The following is a 20,182-nucleotide window of genomic DNA, read 5'->3' on the forward strand; positions in this document are numbered from 1 at the left end:
TTGTCACACTTTTAGTGGTTTTACCAACTTAGGCCACTAGGGGTCAATAGTTTGCTGCACACTCAAATCACAAATTATTAAATTACTGTCACGGCATCATTATTCATAAAAAAAGGATTTGAAATATGAAAACTGCATTCTTAGAGCTTTTCAGTGGTGAATTGATTGTCAAGATTTTTGAAGATTTATAATGGGATATTAGAATTATGAATATATAATAATTTATGTATTCCTACGGGGTGAGTGATATTTAACAAAATGACTGTCACTACAAAATTTCTATCATCAAATGGCCTTGAAATATGAAAACAATATTCTTAAAGCTTTCCAATGATATATAGTTTGATTATTTCAGTAATTCATTCAGCTGATCTCCAGGTCTGGCGCAACCACTTCTAGCATAGTTTAGCTTAATCCATTGAATCTGATTAGACCATTAGCATCGCGCTAAAAAATAACCAAAGAGTTTTGATATTTTTCATTTTTAAAACTTGACTCTTTGTAGTTACATTGTGTATTAAGACCCAAAGAAAATTAAAAGTTGTGATTTTCTAGGCAGATATGGTTAGGAACTATACTCTCATTCTGGGGTAATAATCAAGGACTTTGCTGCTGTAACATGACTGCAGCAGGCGCATTGATATTACACAGCGCCAGAAAATAGTCCCCTGCTATTAAAAGTAACCAAGGGCACTATTTTTGGCTGCTGCGTAATATCAATGTGTAGTTACATCATAAGTACACGATGTAATTACAAAAGAGTCAAGTTTTAAATAGGAAAAAATAATGAAACTCTTTGTTTTTTTTTAGCACGATGCTAATGGTCTTATCAGATTCAATGGATTGTGCTAAACTATGCTAAAAGTGGTACCACCAGACCCTGAGATCAGCTGAATGGATTAAAAAACGCTAAGAATCAAATGTTTAACTCTAGAGTGTTCCTTTAATTAAGCAATTATTAGGTCAAATATAAAAAATTTTCCTGCTTAATTTTCCCAGAAAAAATACTATTAGAAAAAAAACATCCAGCAGTTATATGTGTATTACAATTTTAGATGTATTACACCTCTGTCTAAAAGGCCTTCAGGTGAGTCAGTAATGTTGCAGACATTATGTCTAAGGTTATATATTCAGGCCAACCCTTACGAAAATTAACCATGGTTACCACAAAATAACCATGGTTTTACTCTAAAAACCATACTTACTGTAGTGTTTTTGCAATGGTTCATTTTTGTTATGGAAAACTTGAGTTCATAGGTCATTAGCCTCAGTACAATTTTTGGTGTAAGCCCACCATCAGAAACCCACCGTAAATCATGCTGGCAGGTATGATGGATAGGCTATTACACCAGGGTCAATATCAGCAGTGTTTTATCTTATGAATTGCATCTAAAGCTTTTTAAACGAATAGGCTATTAACTCATATCTTATTTACACGTTTAAGTGTCTTTGTTTACATTACTTTGAAGGTATGCATTCTCCTTTGTTTCATTTTGCTATCAACAACCCTTATGCCTTTTATTCGTAGTTCACTTTCTAAATGGTTATATTTAATAGCCTATCTGTACAGCATTTTCATCAATATTTTATGCATGAATGATCTATAATTCTTGTCATGCATTGATTCAACCCATAGTCCTTTGTAACGGAATGCGCATCTCTTCAGACATGCCATAGATTTCCCCGTCAAAACAACTTTAACGAGGTCACGCATGCGATACTGCTCTCTAGTACTCTGCTTTTATAACGACAACTAACTGGTGTTACTATTCTTGCACTGGATGTTGTTATTGTTGATGATGCATAACATAAAACGGGCCCGTAAAAATACTGCACATCTGGTTGCACAAAACCCCCGGCAGATGTTTGATCGCACAGGACGTGCATTCTCCGAAATCACATCATGCACACGCAAAAAAATTGTCGGAAGTAGACAAAGTAGCTGCTCGGTAAACGGTACAGCTGCGCGCGCATTTGCATTCTCGCGACGGAAGTGCAGCGGCTGAAACCCGGAGGAAAGCGACAACGGGATCGAAAACGAAGCGGAATTAGTCAATGAGAGGGAGGAGAGAGAGAGACAGGAATCTAGTGTGTGAGACTGGGAGGCTGCTGGACGCAGGGCCGAGGTGGACGTGGCGGGTCCGGCAGGAGTTTGAAGCAGGATCCGCTCGCGACGCGTCGACGGCCGACAGACGAGCAATGCACGGAGAAAACGTCAGGTAAAATCGGCCCCGTTGCGAGTATATTCGCGTTGTGTCATTTTCATCTTTTTCTCTCCCGTGTCTGCTGCCGAGAGCGTGCACGAAGCTCGTGCAACTCAATCCGCGCGCTCGGTCCATCGCGCCTTTGCATTGTTATGCAAAGATGAAAGAGGCGATGTTTGCGCGCAAAAGTTGCAGCTGGAGAAGCGGTGCACAACTTTCCCCTCTCTCGGTTTGCTGATGCGGCGACGCGCAGCTACAAACAAGATGGCCACTGGCTCGCACGCTGAAGCTGTGGCATTTTCACCCGCCTGCCTTTGTACGAGCTTCATCACCGCCGCTGGAATCGCGCATCGCGAGACGCGTGCCGATGCGTAGCGTAGCGTAGCCCGCGTTCGCCGCGCGTTCCGCGCTTGTTGCATGCGTTTCCAGTCGTTGCGTTTAAACGGCTCTCGTGCAGACAAAAAGGTGAAAGATTTATTGTGTGCGTAAACGCCGCCGGATTCAAGACGGGCGGAGGAAAAGTGCACGATGCGTGGCGAACTGGCAAACCTAGCGCGAAGAGTTGCTTTGCGATTCTCTTCGAGATCGACAAAATCTCATTTCCATCGTTTTAAACAATGCATAATGTTAAAGTTTTCCTGCTTTTATCTCTGTTTCGGACTTTAACGCGATCCGCACGCACACAGTTAAAAAATGACGCGACGTTGCAATTATCATCGTGAACCGCACGCTTTTTTGCATCGCCCAGCGTGCATTTTGCATGATTTATTTTTGTGTTACTCTTTCGCAATAATGCAGGTGTTAACATCTGCCTGTCCATTATGTCAGAAAGCTTTGATGTGGTGTTGACGTGTAGGTTTTAACACCCTTTTTACACTTTTCCTTCATGCATATAGAATGTGGTTAAGCTAGAATCATTTATCAGTTTTGTGCAAAGCAAAAAACAGGACAAATATAGTACAAGTTGACAAAAATTGTACAGTTTTTGCTTTGCAGAAGACGTGTTTGTGTTGTAAACTGTAGTAAAATAGCTAGATACGTCAACATTGAAGGATACTACGGTATTTACTACTTTTTATTAATTTATTATAGTAAATACCACAGCATATACTAAAGTATACAGTGTAGTAAACATTATAAAATAATACAGTATACTAAAATTTGGTGTAGTATTTCTTTATGTGGAAAGCCTTTGAAAAAGGCCTTTTTAAATGACTTGAACTACATGCAGAGTATTAAATGACTATAAAGTGAATCTGTGTAATTTAAGTGTAGTAATATTTTGCTTGGCAAGTGCATAACTTTTAAAAGTACATTCAATTTTAACATGTAAGTGCTTACCTAGATGTATAGCAGTTTGCATTCAAAATATTTTTGATAAATCTTCACCATCTAGATAATTTAAAGGTGCCATAGAATGTAAACCTGTAGGTTTTCATAGATTAATAAAAAGAGTTCTGTACATGGTAATGACATATCGTGAGTCTCAAACATGATTTCCTCCTTATGTTAAAGGATTAGTCCATTTTCTTATAAGAAAAATCCAGATAATTTACTCACCACCATGTCGTCCAAAATGTTGATGTCTTTCTTTGTCCAGTCGAGAAGTAATTATGTTTTTTGAGGAAAACATTGCAGGATTTTTCTCATTTTAATGGACTTTAAAGGAGTAGTCCACTTTAAAAATGGGGTCCATTGACTTTTTATAGTAGGAAAAAAATACTATGGTAAGTCAATGGGCCCCATCTATAAAGTGGACTACTCCTTTAATAGACACCAACAATTAATACTTAACTCAACACTTAACAGTTTTTTTTCCATTGAGTTTCAAAGGACTATAAACAATCCCAAACGGCATAAGGGTCTTATCTAGCCAAACGATTGTCATTTTTGACAAGAAAAAAAATGCACTTTTAAAGCACAACTTTTCGTCTAGGTCCGGTCCAGTGTGACCTAACGTAAATGCGTAGTGACGTAGGGAGGTCACGTGTTACATATATAAAACGCACATTTGCGGACCATTGTAAACAATAAACTGACACAAAGACATTAATTAGTATCATTCCACATACAACAACGTAGGAACGGTCCTCTTTCAACACACTTGTAAACACTGGGGTGGAGTTTCGCGTTTGTCCTCTGTGACCTCTTGACGTGATGACGTATTGCGTGGGCTCACGCTGGCGCATCACCACCGGATCTAGACGAGAAATTGTGGTTTAAAAGTGTATATTTGTTATTTTTATTGTCAAAAATGACAATCGTTTTGCTAGATAAGACCCTTATGCCTCGTTTGGAGTCGTTTATAGTCCTTTGAAACTCCGTTGAAAAAAACTGTTAAGTGTTGAGTATTAATTGTTGGTGTCTATTAAAGTCCGTTAAAATGAGAAAAATCCTGCAATGTTTTCTTTAAAAAACATAATTTCTTCTCGACTGAACAAAGAAAGACATCAACATTTTGGATGACATGGTGGTGAGTAAATTATCTGGATTCTTCTTTAAAGAAAATGGAATATTCCTTTAACCTTGTGCATGCAAAATACAGCTGGAAAACAGACCAATCTAAACATAACATAACATAACATAACATAAGTTACAGTCCAGATTTACGCCCACATTAAATTAAGTACAATGTTTGATAATGCTAAAAACAAAGTAGTGACTGCTGAGTTAGCGCTATATGGTAGTTAATGCTATATGTTAGCGTTTAGGCTGAAGTTCTACTATTGATGTTACATTTACGTTTTGCAGGTCCATACTGAAAAAAACACAAACTTACCACTCAGAAACGTCCATTGGTAATCTCCAAAAATTGATTATTCCTCATTCTGTATCTTCTTAAGTCTGATACAGACTTAAACATAAGGTCTGTTTACACACACAGAGCTACTGAAATGAACTGCTCTGAGGAACAGCCAATCAGAGCAGAGCTTATCATTATTATTCATGATCCTTTCAAATAAGGTAAAAAAAATAGGCCATTTAATTCTGGAGGCAAATCCTAGCGCTGTAAATGGACATAAAAACCATTTCTGGATCATTTTTGCACTAAATAAAGCCACACACCTTTTATGTGGATATCAGAGAACATTTTAACATATATATTTTCTATGCATTCTTCAGCACCTTTAAAGGCTACATATTAATTTGTTTTTTTGCAAATAAAACATTTGAGTCAAAGTTTTGTCTTTCTTTTATTCCAATTCAGGAGCCAGGGGAGTCATTGTTGTTCCTAACCAAGGCGAGTGGTTGCTGTGGCATCATTGGCGAACCCCCCTGCTCGGGAACCCAACCTTTGTCTCTGTGAAAGTAAGCTATAATACTCATAACGGGTACGTTTGTCAGTCGGTGGACTAGCTTCCACCAGAATGGCAGAGCTGGAGGCCGAATGCATCACTTTAGGACTAAGTAATTTAGTGACGGAATGCAGTTCTCCGCCCCTCGACCCCTTGCATCCGGAGTGCACCACGCCGACGCTGACCATGCTTTCGTCCGAATGCAGCACGCCCACCCTCAGCTCGCTGGCTTCGGAGATAGTGGAGCCCATGGCCATGCTGCCGTGCATCAAAAGTGAGCCCGACCTCGACCCCATCAGCACAGTGGACCTGTCTGTCATCCAGCCCCTGAGCACGGCCGAGCTTGGCACGGATCAGATCAAGATGGAGATCAGCGGCCTCGACTACATCAAGTCCGAGCACCACGGCGACCTCCATTGCTTCCACAGTACGGAGCTGGACTCCTACAAGTCACACTACGAACCCAGCCTGGTGTTCGACTACATCACCCACGTCTCCGACAGCCTGGAGTACATCAAATCGGAGCAGCATTCCGACTTGCAGAGTTACTATGCCACAGAGCTCGGCGCTCTCAAAACCGAATACGAACCTAACCTCATGTCCAGCCACATCAAGACCGAGATGAGTCTGGAGTCGATCCACATGGCGGAGTTGCGCTCGGAGCTCAACAAACTCCGACCGGATACCGTCATCGACGGTATGGGGAAACTAGACTCGGAGTTCCCCCCGGGAAACCTTTACGAACTGACGCCCGTCGCACAAAACCACACCAGCACAAAAGGCCACGGCTCGACTCAACGCAAACCTCGCAACCTCACGGGTGAGAAGCCTTTCTCCTGCACTCAGTGTGGTAAGAACTTCAGTACTTTGGGTAACCTGAAGACTCACCAACGTATCCACACGGGCGAAAGGCCTTACACCTGCTCCCAGTGTGGAAAGAGCTTCGGTCAGGCCGGGAACTTGAAAAGGCACCAGCTGATCCACACGGGGCAAAAGCCTTACACTTGCGCACACTGCCCGAAGGGTTTCACCAAAGCGGACGATCTCCGCTCGCACCAGCGACTGCACACGGGCGAGAAGCCGTTCACCTGCGCTGAGTGCGGTAAAAGCTTCGGTCAGACGAAGGAACTCAAGGCCCACCAGTTGAGCCACACTGGGGAGAGGCCGTACTGTTGCTCGCTTTGCGGCAAGAGCTTTACTAAAGAGACCAGTTACCGCAATCACCAGCAAATTCACACGGGCGAGAAGCCGTTTAGCTGCTCGCAGTGTGGCAAATCTTTCAGCAATTCAGGGGTCCTCAAAACTCACGAGAAGATTCATTCCGGCGAGAGACCGTACGGCTGCACCCAGTGCGGCAAAAGTTTCGGTCGATTGGGACATCTTAAAGCGCACCAGCAAACTCATACGGGCGAACGGCCGTATGGCTGCCAGCAGTGCGGGAAGAGCTTCAGCCAATCAGGTCATCTTAAAGCACACGAGCAAATTCACAAACGTGAAAAACCCGATCTTAGCAGCGGCAGCAGTCGCAGTAACGATAGTAGCTGAACACCTCATTATGTCTCAAAGTATTACTCTTTCTTTTTATTCTCTTCGTCTTTTTTTATAAAAGCTACAGTATATATAAATATATTATAAAATATATATGTTTCATTATGTTTTCATACATTTCGTCTCTTTTTTTATATCTTTTTTGGGTATAGTTTCGTGACTGATTTTCTATGTTTGGGATCAGTGAGGTCACAGAGAGGTCTTTGTATCTTGTCTGATCTGTGTCGTAGTGAGTGACATTCTAGTTTCTTTCCTCCAGTAAAATACTCGTGTACACGTTTTCTTGATAATATGTAATTCCTAAACCATGTACTGGAATGAATTATTAAAGAAACTAATGAAAACATCTGCTGTTAGTATTTCTACTTATGTCAAATATAAATGATGAAATGTTGGTAATATGGGTTCTTACTTTGTAATTAATAGGTCTTGGTTTCTGTTCAGGGTTCAATGATTTTTAAATTAATATATTGCTATTGCTTTAGATCATACATTTTCAGGCTAAGGCCCCCTTAATGGACACAGGAGGAGCAGGGAACCCCAGTACATGTTTTTATCAAATTAAAGGTGCTGTAGAATGTAAAACTATTTATTTAGGCATAATTGAACTTACTGTGAGTCTCAAACACAATTGTTTCTTCTTATGTATACCTTATGCATGCAAAAGACGGCTGGAAAACAGGCCAATCTCAACATGATACAACTGTGACATTACAATCGAGATGTACGCCTCACCATTAAATTAAAGGGACACTCCACTTTTTTGAAAATATGCTCATTTTCCAGCTCCCCTAGAGTTAAACATTTGATTTTTACCATTTTGGAATCCATTCAGCTGATCTCCGGGTCTGGCTGTACCACTTTTAGCATAGCTTAGCACAATCTATTGAATCTGATTAGACCATTAGCATCGCGCTAAAAAATAACCGTAGAGTTTTGATATTTAGACATTAAAAGTTGCGATTTTCTAGGCAGAGATGGCTAGGAACTATACTCTCATTTTGGCGTAATAATCAAGGACTTTGCTGTCGTACCATGGCTGCAGGAGGCGCAATGATATTACGCAGTGTCCCCTTGTAGTCCCTTTGATAACTTTCAATAGCAGGGGACTATTTTTGTGCAGTGCGTAATATCATTGTGCCTCCTGCAGCCATGTTACGGCAGCAAAGTTTTTGATTATTAAGCCAGAATGAGAGTATATTTCCTAGCCATATCTGCCTAGAAAATCGCAACTTTTAAATTTCTGTCGGTCTTAGTACACGATGTAACTACAGAAGAGTTACGTTTTAAATAGAAAAAATATCTAAACTCTTTGGTTTCTTTTGAGCGCGATGCTAATGATCTAATCAGATTTAATGGATTAATAATAAGCTATGCTAAAATTGGTACTGCCAAACCCAGAGATCAGCTGAATGGATTCCACAGCGCTAAAATAGGCATATTTTCAAAAAAAGTGGAGTGTCCTTTAAGTACAATGTTATTTAAGCTAAAAACAAAGTTGTGACTGCTTAGTGAGCGCTATATGCTAGCGTTTAGGCTGAAGTTCTACTATTGACGTTACTGGAGAAACACAAACTTACCACTCAGATGCATCCATTAACAATCTCCAACAATTGATTATTCTTCATTGTGTATCTTCATCTGAAACAGACTCAAACATAAGGTCTGTTCACACACACATAGAGCTGCTCTGAGAAACAGCCAATCAGAGCAGAGCTCAAGATTATTATTCATGACCCTTTCAAATAAGGTAGTAACGGACCATTTCATTCTAAAGGCAAATTATAGGGTTGTAAATAGACATGTAAAACCATCTCTGAATAATTTTTTGCACTTAACAAAGCCACATACCTTCTATGCAGAATTTTTTTTACATATTATTTCAATGCATCCTTTGGCCAATTTGGCCAGGCCTATAATAATGTGTATTATCGTATGACAGGATTAACATAGTTTATTATTATGAGTACATTGCAAAGATATAAAAATAAAAATTTTCAGTATACATAGTCACATACTGTTAATATGCCTGTAATAAGCAACACTTTAATTGTACTGAATAGATTTTAAAGTTGGAGCTTTATGATCTTTATTTTAAATAAAGTTTGTTAAGTTAAATTCTGGGTCTCTATATGAAGCTATCCCTCACCTCTGTCCCTTGATAGTTTTTCGCAGCATCCCTCCTACACCCCATCACCTCACCCTCTGCTGGTACATCCAGTTAAGGATAGGGGGAGTATTCTCTGGGTTAGGGTAGCATTTTCATGCGTTTTTGTTTGAATTCAAATAATTTTTGGAGGACCCCCCAGTAATACTACCAAGTACCCCCTGTTGAAGACCCATGGTTTAAAGGGGACAAATCATGAAAATGAGACTTTTTCATGTTTAAGTGCTATAATTGAGTCCCCAGTGCTTCTGTCAACCTAGAAAATGTGAAAAAGATCAATCTAGTAACTTAGTTTTGGTAAACCATTCTCTGCAAGCATGTGAAAAAATAAGTAATTGAATTTTGTCTCCCCTTGTGATGTCAGAAGGGGATAATACCGCCCCCTAATCTGCACTCCAACCACGGCACTGCCATTTAGTGCAGAGATCAGCTCATTTGCATTTTAAAGGACACACCCACAACGGCACATTTTGGCTCAGACCTACAAAGTGGCAATTTTAACATGTTAATATAAATTATCTATATGATATTTTGTGCTAAAAATTAACATTAATATTAATATTAAAATCTTTGGTACTCTGAGGACACCAAAGATTTATTTGACATCTTAAAAATGTATTGTGAAATGTCTTCTTTAAATGATTTGTTATCTTTGATAGTTATACTTTAATTGATAGAGATTTTTTAAAGCTATACAAGATAACTTTCAATCAAAATTGGTTTAGGTTTAAATTAATTTTGCGACTCAGTCATAATTTACAAAAGTACTTAGACACAAAAGTTCATCAGTTGTCATTGTATTGTCTTTAAAAGAGTTTTTAAATGAAATTGACCAAAGAATAAGTAAATACTGTATAACACTAAATAAATCATTAAAAAAGAATCTTTATCCCAATTTTCATAAGACATTGGGTGCCTTAAAATGACAAAAACAGTCATTTTTTTTTAATGTAAATCTTATTCCCCTTACAAAATGAACCATGGTTACTATAGTTAAACCATGGTTGCCATAAATTAATCATGGGTTCGCTACAAAAAACATGGGAATAACACATACTGTTAGCTTACTAAATGTTTTTTTTCTGCACATGAGAGGTATTTGTGAGTCTGTTGTTGCTAAATTCATCTTTGTGTATAATATTAACTATTAACAGGATACCAAGATTTACATTTGTATTTACATTTATGCACAAGATATTCATATTCTTTTATTTCAAGATTTTTGTGTTATCCAGCAGAGGTCACTGTTACTTCATTACTGCTGCATTGTTTGTCTTCAGGTTTTATTAAATCTCATACATTAGGAAAAGATAATAATGCCTAAAAAAATAATCAGTCCCCCATTTATACACTTTACCTGGATTCAATATATATATATATATTATTAAATTAATGCATAGCCATTAGGGTGGTCCTTATTTTTCAACTTTTAAAAGTTCATGCTCTCACCCCACCAATATGTTTGAATAAATAAATAAAACAACTGGGCACATTTTTTTCAATATTAATTAAGTGTTTTCGGAAATATAAAGGCTTTGAGCAACCTCTAGATATTTTAAGAACAATTTCAAAATTTTGCACAGTGTTTTATTGATATCCTAACACATTTAGGGGGTGAGTGTTGAACATTTAAAAAAACATTGACCCATTATAAGGGCCACCCTAATAGACACTTGTTTAAGGCAGACAAACATTGTTTTGTTTAAAGCAGACAACGTTTTAACATTGTTAGATTGTAAACATCTAGACCAGTGGTTCTCAAACTGGGGTCCGGGGCCCCCAGGGGGGCCGGGAGACAGAGCCAGGGGGCCCCAGTTTTATGACATTTTATAAAATACATTAATTTATCATACATTTTGTGTAATTAAGCCAAAAAAATAAGCCTACTAACCAACATCACTATTTTGTATAATTTAATATATTCTGTTTAATTAAAATGTAACATTTTAGAACTGTTTTTGTCATAAATGGGGGGGCCGCGAAGGAATGCACCGTATACAAGGGGGGCCGCACGCAGAAACAGTTTGAGAACCACTGATCTAGACAGTTGTGCTGGTCAAGATCAAGAATGAAACCAAAAAATTCAAACCAGGAAAATGAAAGAGACAAACACGATTGGACAGTATGAAGCATTTGTATTGTTTATTTTGCATAGTGGAGATGCAGAATCAATGAATGCCATATTATAGCATTCATCAACTCTCCCATTTAGGACTTTTTCATTTTCAATATTTTCATGTTCACATCAAGCCGAATATAGTTGAGGATATTGCTTTATTAAACGTTTGGTTTTAATTTTGTCCAAACCACTAACAAAAACAGACATTACAGCCCATCAAAATGTGCGTTGGGCGCTAAAAGATGCAGATTTGGAGGAGACCACCGTTCCATCCTTCACCTCTTGTATAACAGTGATGACCTTCTTGGTGGTGGTGGTGGAGCTGGAGGCAGAAGTCGTCGTTGATGTATTGACACTGTAAAAGGCAAGTTAAATTTATCATTCAATGAATTTTATTATGCTTTTTAAACTGTATAATGTAATTACACATTACTGGCACCTCCATCCAAAAGGTATATTTCTCCAAAATATCTCACTATTTATTCACCCTCGTGACACTTTTGCAGGACAAAAAGAAGATATTTTGAAGAACGTTTGTAACCATACAATTAGCTCCCATTGACTTGGTTGTATGGACACAAAACCACAAAGGCATTTCTCAAAATATCTAATATTGTTGTGAAGAAAGAGTCTTAAGAGTTTTATTTTTGGGTGAAGTATCTCTTTAAAGGCGGGGTGCATGATTTTTGAAAAACACTGGAGAAGGGAGTCGGGCCGACTACCAAAACACACTTGTAGCCAATCATCAGTAAGGGGTGTGTCTACTAACCAACATCGTTGCCTGGGTTGCGTATGTGTGGGGTGGGTTTTTCAAAAGAAGGTCCAGGACAGGGCCGTATTTGTTTAGGTGATTTCAAATATCAAATTTGGCTTTCAGAGATCATGCACCCTGCCTTTAACACAGCAGAAAGTTTAAGCTGGTAGAGCATGATCCTAGCAATATCAAAATCATGGGTTCGATTCCACATATTGAATGCATTGTAATTTGCTTTGGATAAAATAGTCTGGCAAATGCATAATAAGCACCAAGATCAGTCTGCTTTCATAATCAGTTATGGTTGCAATTCTGTGGGTATTGGTATTTGTGTTCCCTGGCATTCAAGCCAAAGTCTTTTTAAGGAAGTTGCATGCTTACATTTTTTAAAAGAAGGCTATTGGCTGTTTTTACTGGAAGGTGGGACTAGATTGGCCATACTGACCGTTGCAACCTCCCCCATTCATATCAATATCAGTGACGCGTCTTGTTAAAGGAATACCCCACTTTTATAAAAAATCTTGATAATTTACTCACCCCCATGTCATCCAAGATATCTTTCTTTGTTCAGTCGAGAAGAAAATAGTTTTTGAGGAAAACATTCTAGGATTTTTCTCCATATTCATGAATATCAGTCATGTGACCTCTTACATCATCTGTTCTTTTTCCGCCATTTTGAGTACCTACCGAGTACCAGTAGGCTACTGACAAGCATTAGCTTGCTACGATTTACGGATTTCTTTTCCTGTTTATGATTCGTACGGCTACAGTAAATGGCTGCGAAAGACAACATTTTGCACCTTGACTGTCAAAAAATATCATCGGTATGTGATGCCTACTCAATCCCTGATGCGTTCTTCCAGCCGCTGCTACTGAACTACCACTATTTTTACATGAAACTTTGCTCTAAGTATCACCTGGATCTCTACACGTAAACGCGAGCATTGAGAACATTGTTGTGTACACACAGTTTACTAAAAAGAAAGGTTTTGAACAACTGACTTTGGCTGTTTTGGTATTCGCTCGCCATCTTTGGCAGACATAAAGAATCGATCTCCGAATGCGAATGAATAAATCTCATATGAGGTTACTTTTTTCAACTAGAAAGTCAATATTGTTTTTCACTTGCGACAAAAACTAATCATCCGTGCATTTATATTGAACTATGCTTTAGGAGCGATCCATCTTCACTCTTGTCCCACCTTATATCACATTCGGAAATCGATACATCTTGACTGGCAAACTCTGTATACACAAACAATGTTCCCAATGCTCGAGTTCACGTGTAGAGACACAGGTGATACTTCAAGTAAAGTATCACGTTTTGCGAGCCTTCTTAGTGTTGTAAAAATAGTGATTTTGATGCTCACAACAGAGCTTCTAGTTCTTTTGCGACCACTTCAGGTACTCAAAATGGCGGAAAACAAGTTTGAGATGTGAGTAACGTCAGTATTCATCAATAGTGGACTTTAGTGGGCCTCAACACTTTCAATACAACTTCAAAGGACTCTAAACGATCCTAACCGAGGCATAAGAGTCTTATCTAGTGAAACGACCGTCATTTCCCCCCCAAAAAAGTACTTTTAAACCACAACTTCGTATTACGTAATCACAGTGAAAGTTCACATGTTATATATGTAAAACGCACATTTGCTGAACATTTTAAACAATAAACCGACACAAAGACATTATTTAGTATTATTTCACATACAACAACGTCGAAACAGTCCTCTTTCTCCACACTTGTAAACACCGGAGCGATAGTTTCACGTAATGCATGACCTTTCATTGTGATTACGTAATACGTAAGGTCATGCTGGTGCGTCACACGGCTAGTACAAGACAAGAAGTTTTGGTTTATTTATTTATTTATTTTTTTGGTAAAAATGATAATCGTTTCGCTAGAAAAGAGTCGTATGCCTCGGTTGGGATCGTTTAAAGCCCTTTAAAGCTGCATTAAAAATGTAAACCGTCCACTATATCCACGATATTGAGAAAAATCCTGGAATGATTTCCTCAAAAGACTTTATGAACAAAGAAAGACATAAACATGTTGGAAGTCATGGGGGTGAGTAAATTATCAGATTTTTTTATGAAAGTGGAATAATCCTTTAATATGAAGTATGACTTTTGCGCGGCTAATGCAATGCTTGAACATTTAAGCTCCAGATCCACCATATTAACCAATCTTCTGTCCTATCTGAAAGACTTTCAGGAATTATGGAAAATAAACGAGAACAACAGCTGTTAAACCTACATGGCTTCTCCATCCAGCAGTCTTCTGTACTCTGCGATCTCCATTTCCAGCCTGGCCTTGATGTCCAAAAGTATTTGGTATTCCTGCCGCTGACGCTCAGAATCTGCACGGATCTTTGTTATCTGATCCTCCAGGAAGGTTACCTAAGGTCACCACAAAGATTTTTCTTCAGGTACGAGCTTGAGTCTTAGTTTTCAAATTCTTGATCCTTAGATCAAACATGTTCTTAATTTATATATATATATATTTTTACTGGGAATGTACTCACCTGGCTTTGGAAGCCATTGAGCTTCATGGAATATTGAGATTTGGTTTCCGTCAATGTGGATTCCAGGGACAATTTCTAGATGAATGAGAATAATACAAATGAATGATAATACAATGCACACCACACGGTTTGAAGTATACAATTTAACGCAGTCGTATTACGAACCAAAGCCAAAAGCGACTGAAGTTCGGCTTCCAAAGTCTGCACTTTGGACTTGAGCGTGTTGATTTCAGTGCGAGATGTTTTTAAATCTGTCGAGCTGGTGACAACCTCCTCTTTTAGAGTTTCTGTCTGCAATAAACACAGAGGAACATTAAGGGATTTCAAACCACAGCTGTTTGTTTTACACCAATATGACATCTATAAATATTCGGCTACCTTAGACTTGAACCAGTGGTCAAGATCTCTTTGGTTCTTGGCAGTAACTGCTTCGTAGTGCTCCCGAAGTTCAGCCAGGACCTTTGTGAGATCTTGCTGATCAGGGGCATCGACTTCAACATTAACCTGACCGCTCATCTGACTCCGTGCAGCCAGAAGATCCTAAGCAAGGGTTTGAATGCACATTCGTAAGTCTAATGTAACATCATTAATAGTTCCCTACTAACCAAACATTTTATTGATGCAGAACTGTAACTTGCATTCGTGTTTATTACCAACACTGCATTGGGCATAATTACCTCCTCGTGATTCTTCTTCAAAAACACCAACTCTTCCTTCAGCCCTTCGATCTGCATGCTGAGGTCTTTGCCACTGATGTCAAAGTCTTCAAGCACCCGTTTAAGCCCCATAATGTCTGCCTCCACAGACTGACGCATGGCATGCTCGGCCTCGTATCTGTCATATAGAAATATATCCATTAATAACAGACACAGCCGTATTACTGCAAGACAACCAAACTGGAAACCCAAAATGCATTTTATTAATTTATTAAAAGGGGCATTTTACAATACTTTTTTTAAGATGTCAAATAAATCTTTGAGGCTGTTTACACTTGGCATTAACATGCGTTTTCGTCGATCGGATCACAAGTGGACAACGTTAATGCCAGGTGTAAACGGTGTTCAAAACGTTTGGAGCTCGTCCACTTTCGACCACTTTCAACCACATCCAGAGGTAGTCGAAACCACTTTCGATCGGATCGCTTTGGAGTTGCGGAACGCATATGTGGTTGAATGTGTTCGAACAGCCACACGCGACCGTCTACTCTCCGCCCATTTATCTAATCTGAGGTATTAAACACAAGTTTTACGTCTTTTTTTTTACTTCTGGCGTGAACATACGGTGAACAGCGCAATTTTTAGCCTTTCATTGATAAAACTAAAGTGTATGATCTCCGTAGTTTTGTTTTGAAAGCGTGTGAAAGTTGCGCGATCCTATTTCATCAATTGCACTGAAAATTCAGAGAAAGCTCTTACATACACACATACAAAACTCTGTGCAGCATGTTTACTTGCTAAACAAGCAGTGCACTCCGACATAATATTAGTTTGCGTCCATTTAAACTCATCATAACTTAAATGACAGCGGAGAGACTCGCCCACCATCTCGACAGACCACCCCCTCACAGTATTCAGGACAGAAGCGGTCGAAAGTGGACAAAAGAGACGGATTTAAATACCAGGTGTAAAGGTAATGTGTCTCTCTCGTCCACTTGTGATCCGATCGATGAAAACACATCTTAATACCAAGTGTAAACAGCCCCTTAGAGACTGTCCTCCAAAAACAACAACCTCATAGGTCGTTTGTGCAAGCACCTTATTACGCCGTAAAGTGACGTATTAAGGCATTAGTGTCCTCTAGCGGCAGTAGATTAAACAACCTGTTGTTACGTTTTAAGGTTTTTGCTTTATACATCAGATTAGACACATTTAATTTTATGAATTTGTAAAAGGTTTCATAAACATTTATGGTTTTAAAGATATTTTGGAGCATCTAACCCCACCCTCACCCTTACCCTAAACCCAACCACTTCTCAACCGTATAAAACACAACACGCAAGTAAAAGTACAGTCAGGTATTTATTGCAGAAAACAGTATAAAAGTATTACAAACCATTCGCGTTGCAAACCTTGCGAACTGAAGCCATACGATTACTTTATATGAAGAACGCACAGTCAGATCTCATTTAAACATAAACCAGCATCACTTAGTCTAACACAGTCTCACCCATATTGACGACACTTGACCATTCGTCATATGTTGACGCGAAGGGTATACCTTTCGCGTCATTTTTTGACGAACTGGGGACTTCAATACTATTACGTCCGTTGCATTCTCTTTCCTATTTTCTTACCATTTTCGCGTCGGTTTAGGGTTAGATTACGCAACATTAAACAGTCTACGCGAAATTAAACAGTTGTCACCTGGCGTTGGGGTTAGAGTTAGGTTTGGGTAGGGATGTCATTATGTAAATCTAACCCTAAACCGACGCGGAAATGGTAAGAAAATAGGAAAGAGAATGCAACGGACGTAATAGTATTGAAGTCCCCAGTTCGTCAAAAAATGACGCGAAAGGTATACCCTTCGCGTCAACATATGACGAATGGTCAAGTGTCGTCAAATATTGACGACATGGGGTGAGACTGGGTTGCTTAGTCGGTCACAAGAGCCAATAACGCTTCACATTCGTAGTTGACGTAATGATGCAATCGGTCACGAGACACACAAAAGCCAATGCCTTTTCACAATCATAAATGCGTATCATCGCTTCTTCTGACGGCAGTTTTTGAATCAGTCTTCACCGGATCTGATATTTACAGCAGATTGTCATAACTTTGGCATCTTTTCTTCAAATAAATTGATCGTTTGACCTCGGTTCACTTGGAATATTTTAAGTATATTTTTAAAAAGTTGTGACTGTTTTGTATGCTGTGTTTATATCATATAATAAATAAATGTGTACGTTATTTGCCCTACATTTCAGAATAGTGTAATAAAATACAAATAATCATGGTGGTTTAAATTGAAAATCTTATCTCAGTACATGTCATCATAGCAAAATTATACCCCAAAATATCATTTTATACCCTAATATATTAAGCTTCACCTGTTGACGGTAGAGGCGCTAATTTAGAAAATGCATCTATTGGTCGACCAAAGCAATCGTATGGGTTGGAGAATATTTTGAAATCTTTGGTGTCCCCAGAGTACATATGTGAAGTTTTAGCTAGAAAAACAATATAGACAATGTATTACATCATGTTAAAATTGACACTTTGTAGGCCGGAGCAAAAATTTTCAGTTTTCGGGTGTGTCCTTTAAAATGCAAATAAGTGGATGAAATGCAAACACTGATCACCATAATGGTGGTTTGTTGAAATTGAAACTAAATTGTGCTGTCAATTATTTATTTCTCTCTGTCTCTCTGCACTAAATGGCAGTGCTGTGGTTGGATAGTGCAGATTAGGGGGCGGTATTATCCCCTTTTGACATCACAAGCAGAGCCAAATATCAATGACCAATTTTTTCACAAGCTTTCAAAGAATGGTTTACCAAAACTAAGTTACTGGGCTGTTCTTTTCACGTTTTCTAGGTTGATAGAAGCACTGGAGACCTATAGCACTTGAAAAAAGGCAGATTTTCATGATATGCCTCCTTTAAGATGAAAAATTCTGGTAAGCATACAGTTAATTTGATAAATGACAGTCAACACAAAGTTGATGGTACCCATTGACTTCCATAGTATTTGTGCTTCCTGGTATGGAAGTTAATGGGTACCATCAACTTTGTGTTGACTGTCATTTATCAAAATATTTTCTTATGTGTCTAACAGGTTTATAAAACAACACAAGAGGAAATACATTGTTGGATGAACTATCCCTTTAACTTAAAGGCGGGGTGCATGATTTTTTTTAAACACATGGTAAAAGGGAGTCAAGCCGAGTACCAAAACACACTTGTAGCCAATCAGCAGTAAGGGGCGTGTCTACTAACCAACATTGTTGCCTGGGTTGCGTATGTGTGGGGCGGGTCTATCAAATGAAGGTCTAGATTTGATTGGGGTAGGGGTGTGTTTGTTTAGGTGATTTCAAATGTCAACATTGGCTTTCAGAGATCATGCACCTCGCCTTTATATTTACGGCATAGTGTCTCGTTTATCAGAAAAAGACACATTTACTTGGGAAAAAAAATTAAAAAAAGATATCAAGTTTCTACAAAACAAACACAATTTTGTGAGGTTTCTGCATTGAACAAGAAAAAAATTTGCAAGCACACTGTCAAAGGAAATGGTAGAAAAGCTGTAACTGGGATGGTACTACTTAAAAAAAATATGTACCTTTTAAATGCACTATTTAGGTACAAAGATTTATTTTTTGAAAAGGTACCTTACCAGTGCTTTTAAGAGTGCAATAAAAGATAAACTAGATTCAATAAAACCAGTTTATTTTTCCTATAGAAAATGTCATACTCACTTTACTTTAAAATCATTTATTGCCAAGCTTGTATTGTCAATGCTGAGATGTATTCCACCCTTCAGATTAATTGCTGCCATGATCTGAACATACAAATGAAAAATAATACATGAAGTATATTTATGAATAGAGAATAGTGTGTCTTTTAAAACGCAAAGTACCTTAGTCTGAAGATCCTCTATAGTGGCATAATACCGACTATAATCACGAGCATCCGGGGTTGTTTTACTGTCTAGAAACTGACGAATCTTCAGTTCTAGATCAGCGTTGGCTTTCTCCAGGGCACGCACCTTGGTCAGGTAGTTTGCCAGGCGGTCATTGAGGCTCTGCATGGTGGCTTTCTCATTTCCGATGACGCTGGTGTCATCAGACCCGGCAAAACCACCAAAGCCAGAAGAGGCCGTGGAGATGCGAACACCTGAACCTCCAGCTCCTCCATATACACTGCCAGACCTGACACTGGATCCATAGCCGCTCCTCGAACCTGACACAGACATGCGACTGGAGCGAGATGATGAGCCCACCATCGAGCCACTGGAGACGTAGCTGGTGCTGCGAGAAAAACTGGAAGACATGTTGACTTTCTATCTATCGACAGGGAGGTATGTGAAGGAACAAACACTCCTGCCTCTTTTATAGTGTGAACTTGAATAAAGAGACAATACCTGGAATGTCATGTATGCCATCTTACTGCTTTTGCTGGATCTTCCTCAACTATTATTTATGAGGTGGAGGTCACACCTTATCTAACTCAAAAGACAATTCATCTTTCTGTTTGAATAAACACATACGAGTCCACAGATGGCAGTAAATCATTTTTAATGCACTTTAAATGCACTATTTAGGTACAAAGATTTATTTTTTGAAAAGGTACCATTCCAGTGCTTTTAAGAGTTTAAATTGCTTTTATATTGTTTAATAACTAAAAGGAAACAATATAAATTAACTTGGAAAGCAAATTGGGTATAATGTAAACACATTTTCTCGATTACAGTACACTGTAAAAATTTCTGTAGAAATTACAGTATTACTAGCAGCTGGTTGCCAGTAACTTACTGTAGATTTTACATTTATGTTATTTACTGGCAACAGTCTGTTCAAAGTTAATTGAACATGAAACATTTTATTCTATTTTCTTTCTACAATAAGTTACTGGC

At 38.6% G+C, this 20,182-nt stretch overlaps 2 protein-coding genes across 2 annotated transcripts; one reads left to right on the forward strand and one right to left on the reverse strand.

The window, feature by feature from the left end:
* Window positions 1–1,871: 1,871 nt before the first annotated feature.
* Window positions 1,872–7,394, forward strand: LOC135775657 (uncharacterized). The gene is made up of 2 exons (XM_065286053.2): window positions 1,872–2,219; window positions 5,413–7,394. Exon 2 carries the CDS (start codon window positions 5,573–5,575, stop codon window positions 7,043–7,045), a length of 1,473 nt encoding a protein of 490 aa, XP_065142125.1. The 5' UTR covers window positions 1,872–2,219; window positions 5,413–5,572; the 3' UTR covers window positions 7,046–7,394.
* A 3,941-nt stretch (window positions 7,395–11,335) lies between these two features.
* On the reverse strand, window positions 11,336–19,642 carry krt1-19d (keratin, type 1, gene 19d). The gene is made up of 8 exons (XM_065286121.1): window positions 19,187–19,642; window positions 19,026–19,108; window positions 15,291–15,447; window positions 14,992–15,153; window positions 14,779–14,904; window positions 14,614–14,688; window positions 14,346–14,488; window positions 11,336–11,689 (listed from the first exon to the last, which is right to left on the reverse strand). Exons 1-8 carry the CDS (start codon window positions 19,598–19,600, stop codon window positions 11,551–11,553), a joined length of 1,299 nt encoding a protein of 432 aa, XP_065142193.1. The 5' UTR covers window positions 19,601–19,642; the 3' UTR covers window positions 11,336–11,550.
* Window positions 19,643–20,182: the final 540 nt, after the last annotated feature.

Source organism: Paramisgurnus dabryanus, chromosome 19 (genome assembly GCF_030506205.2).
Source record: "Paramisgurnus dabryanus chromosome 19, PD_genome_1.1, whole genome shotgun sequence".
Lineage (NCBI taxonomy): Eukaryota > Metazoa > Chordata > Actinopteri > Cypriniformes > Cobitidae > Paramisgurnus > Paramisgurnus dabryanus.

Excerpts from the sequence above, each read along its gene's own strand:
- LOC135775657 (XM_065286053.2), top strand. The coding sequence starts at position 5,573 with ATGGCAGAGCTGGAGGCCGAATGCATCACTTTAGGACTAAGTAATTTA.
- krt1-19d (XM_065286121.1), bottom strand. The coding sequence starts at position 19,600 with ATGTCTTCCAGTTTTTCTCGCAGCACCAGCTACGTCTCCAGTGGCTCG. Across the intron at positions 15,448-19,025 it reads ATAAATGATTTTAAAGTAAA|ATACGAGGCCGAGCATGCCA; the intron begins GTGAGTATGACA and ends TCTATATGACAG. Across the intron at positions 15,154-15,290 it reads TGAAGAAGAATCACGAGGAG|GATCTTCTGGCTGCACGGAG; the intron begins GTAATTATGCCC and ends ACCCTTGCTTAG.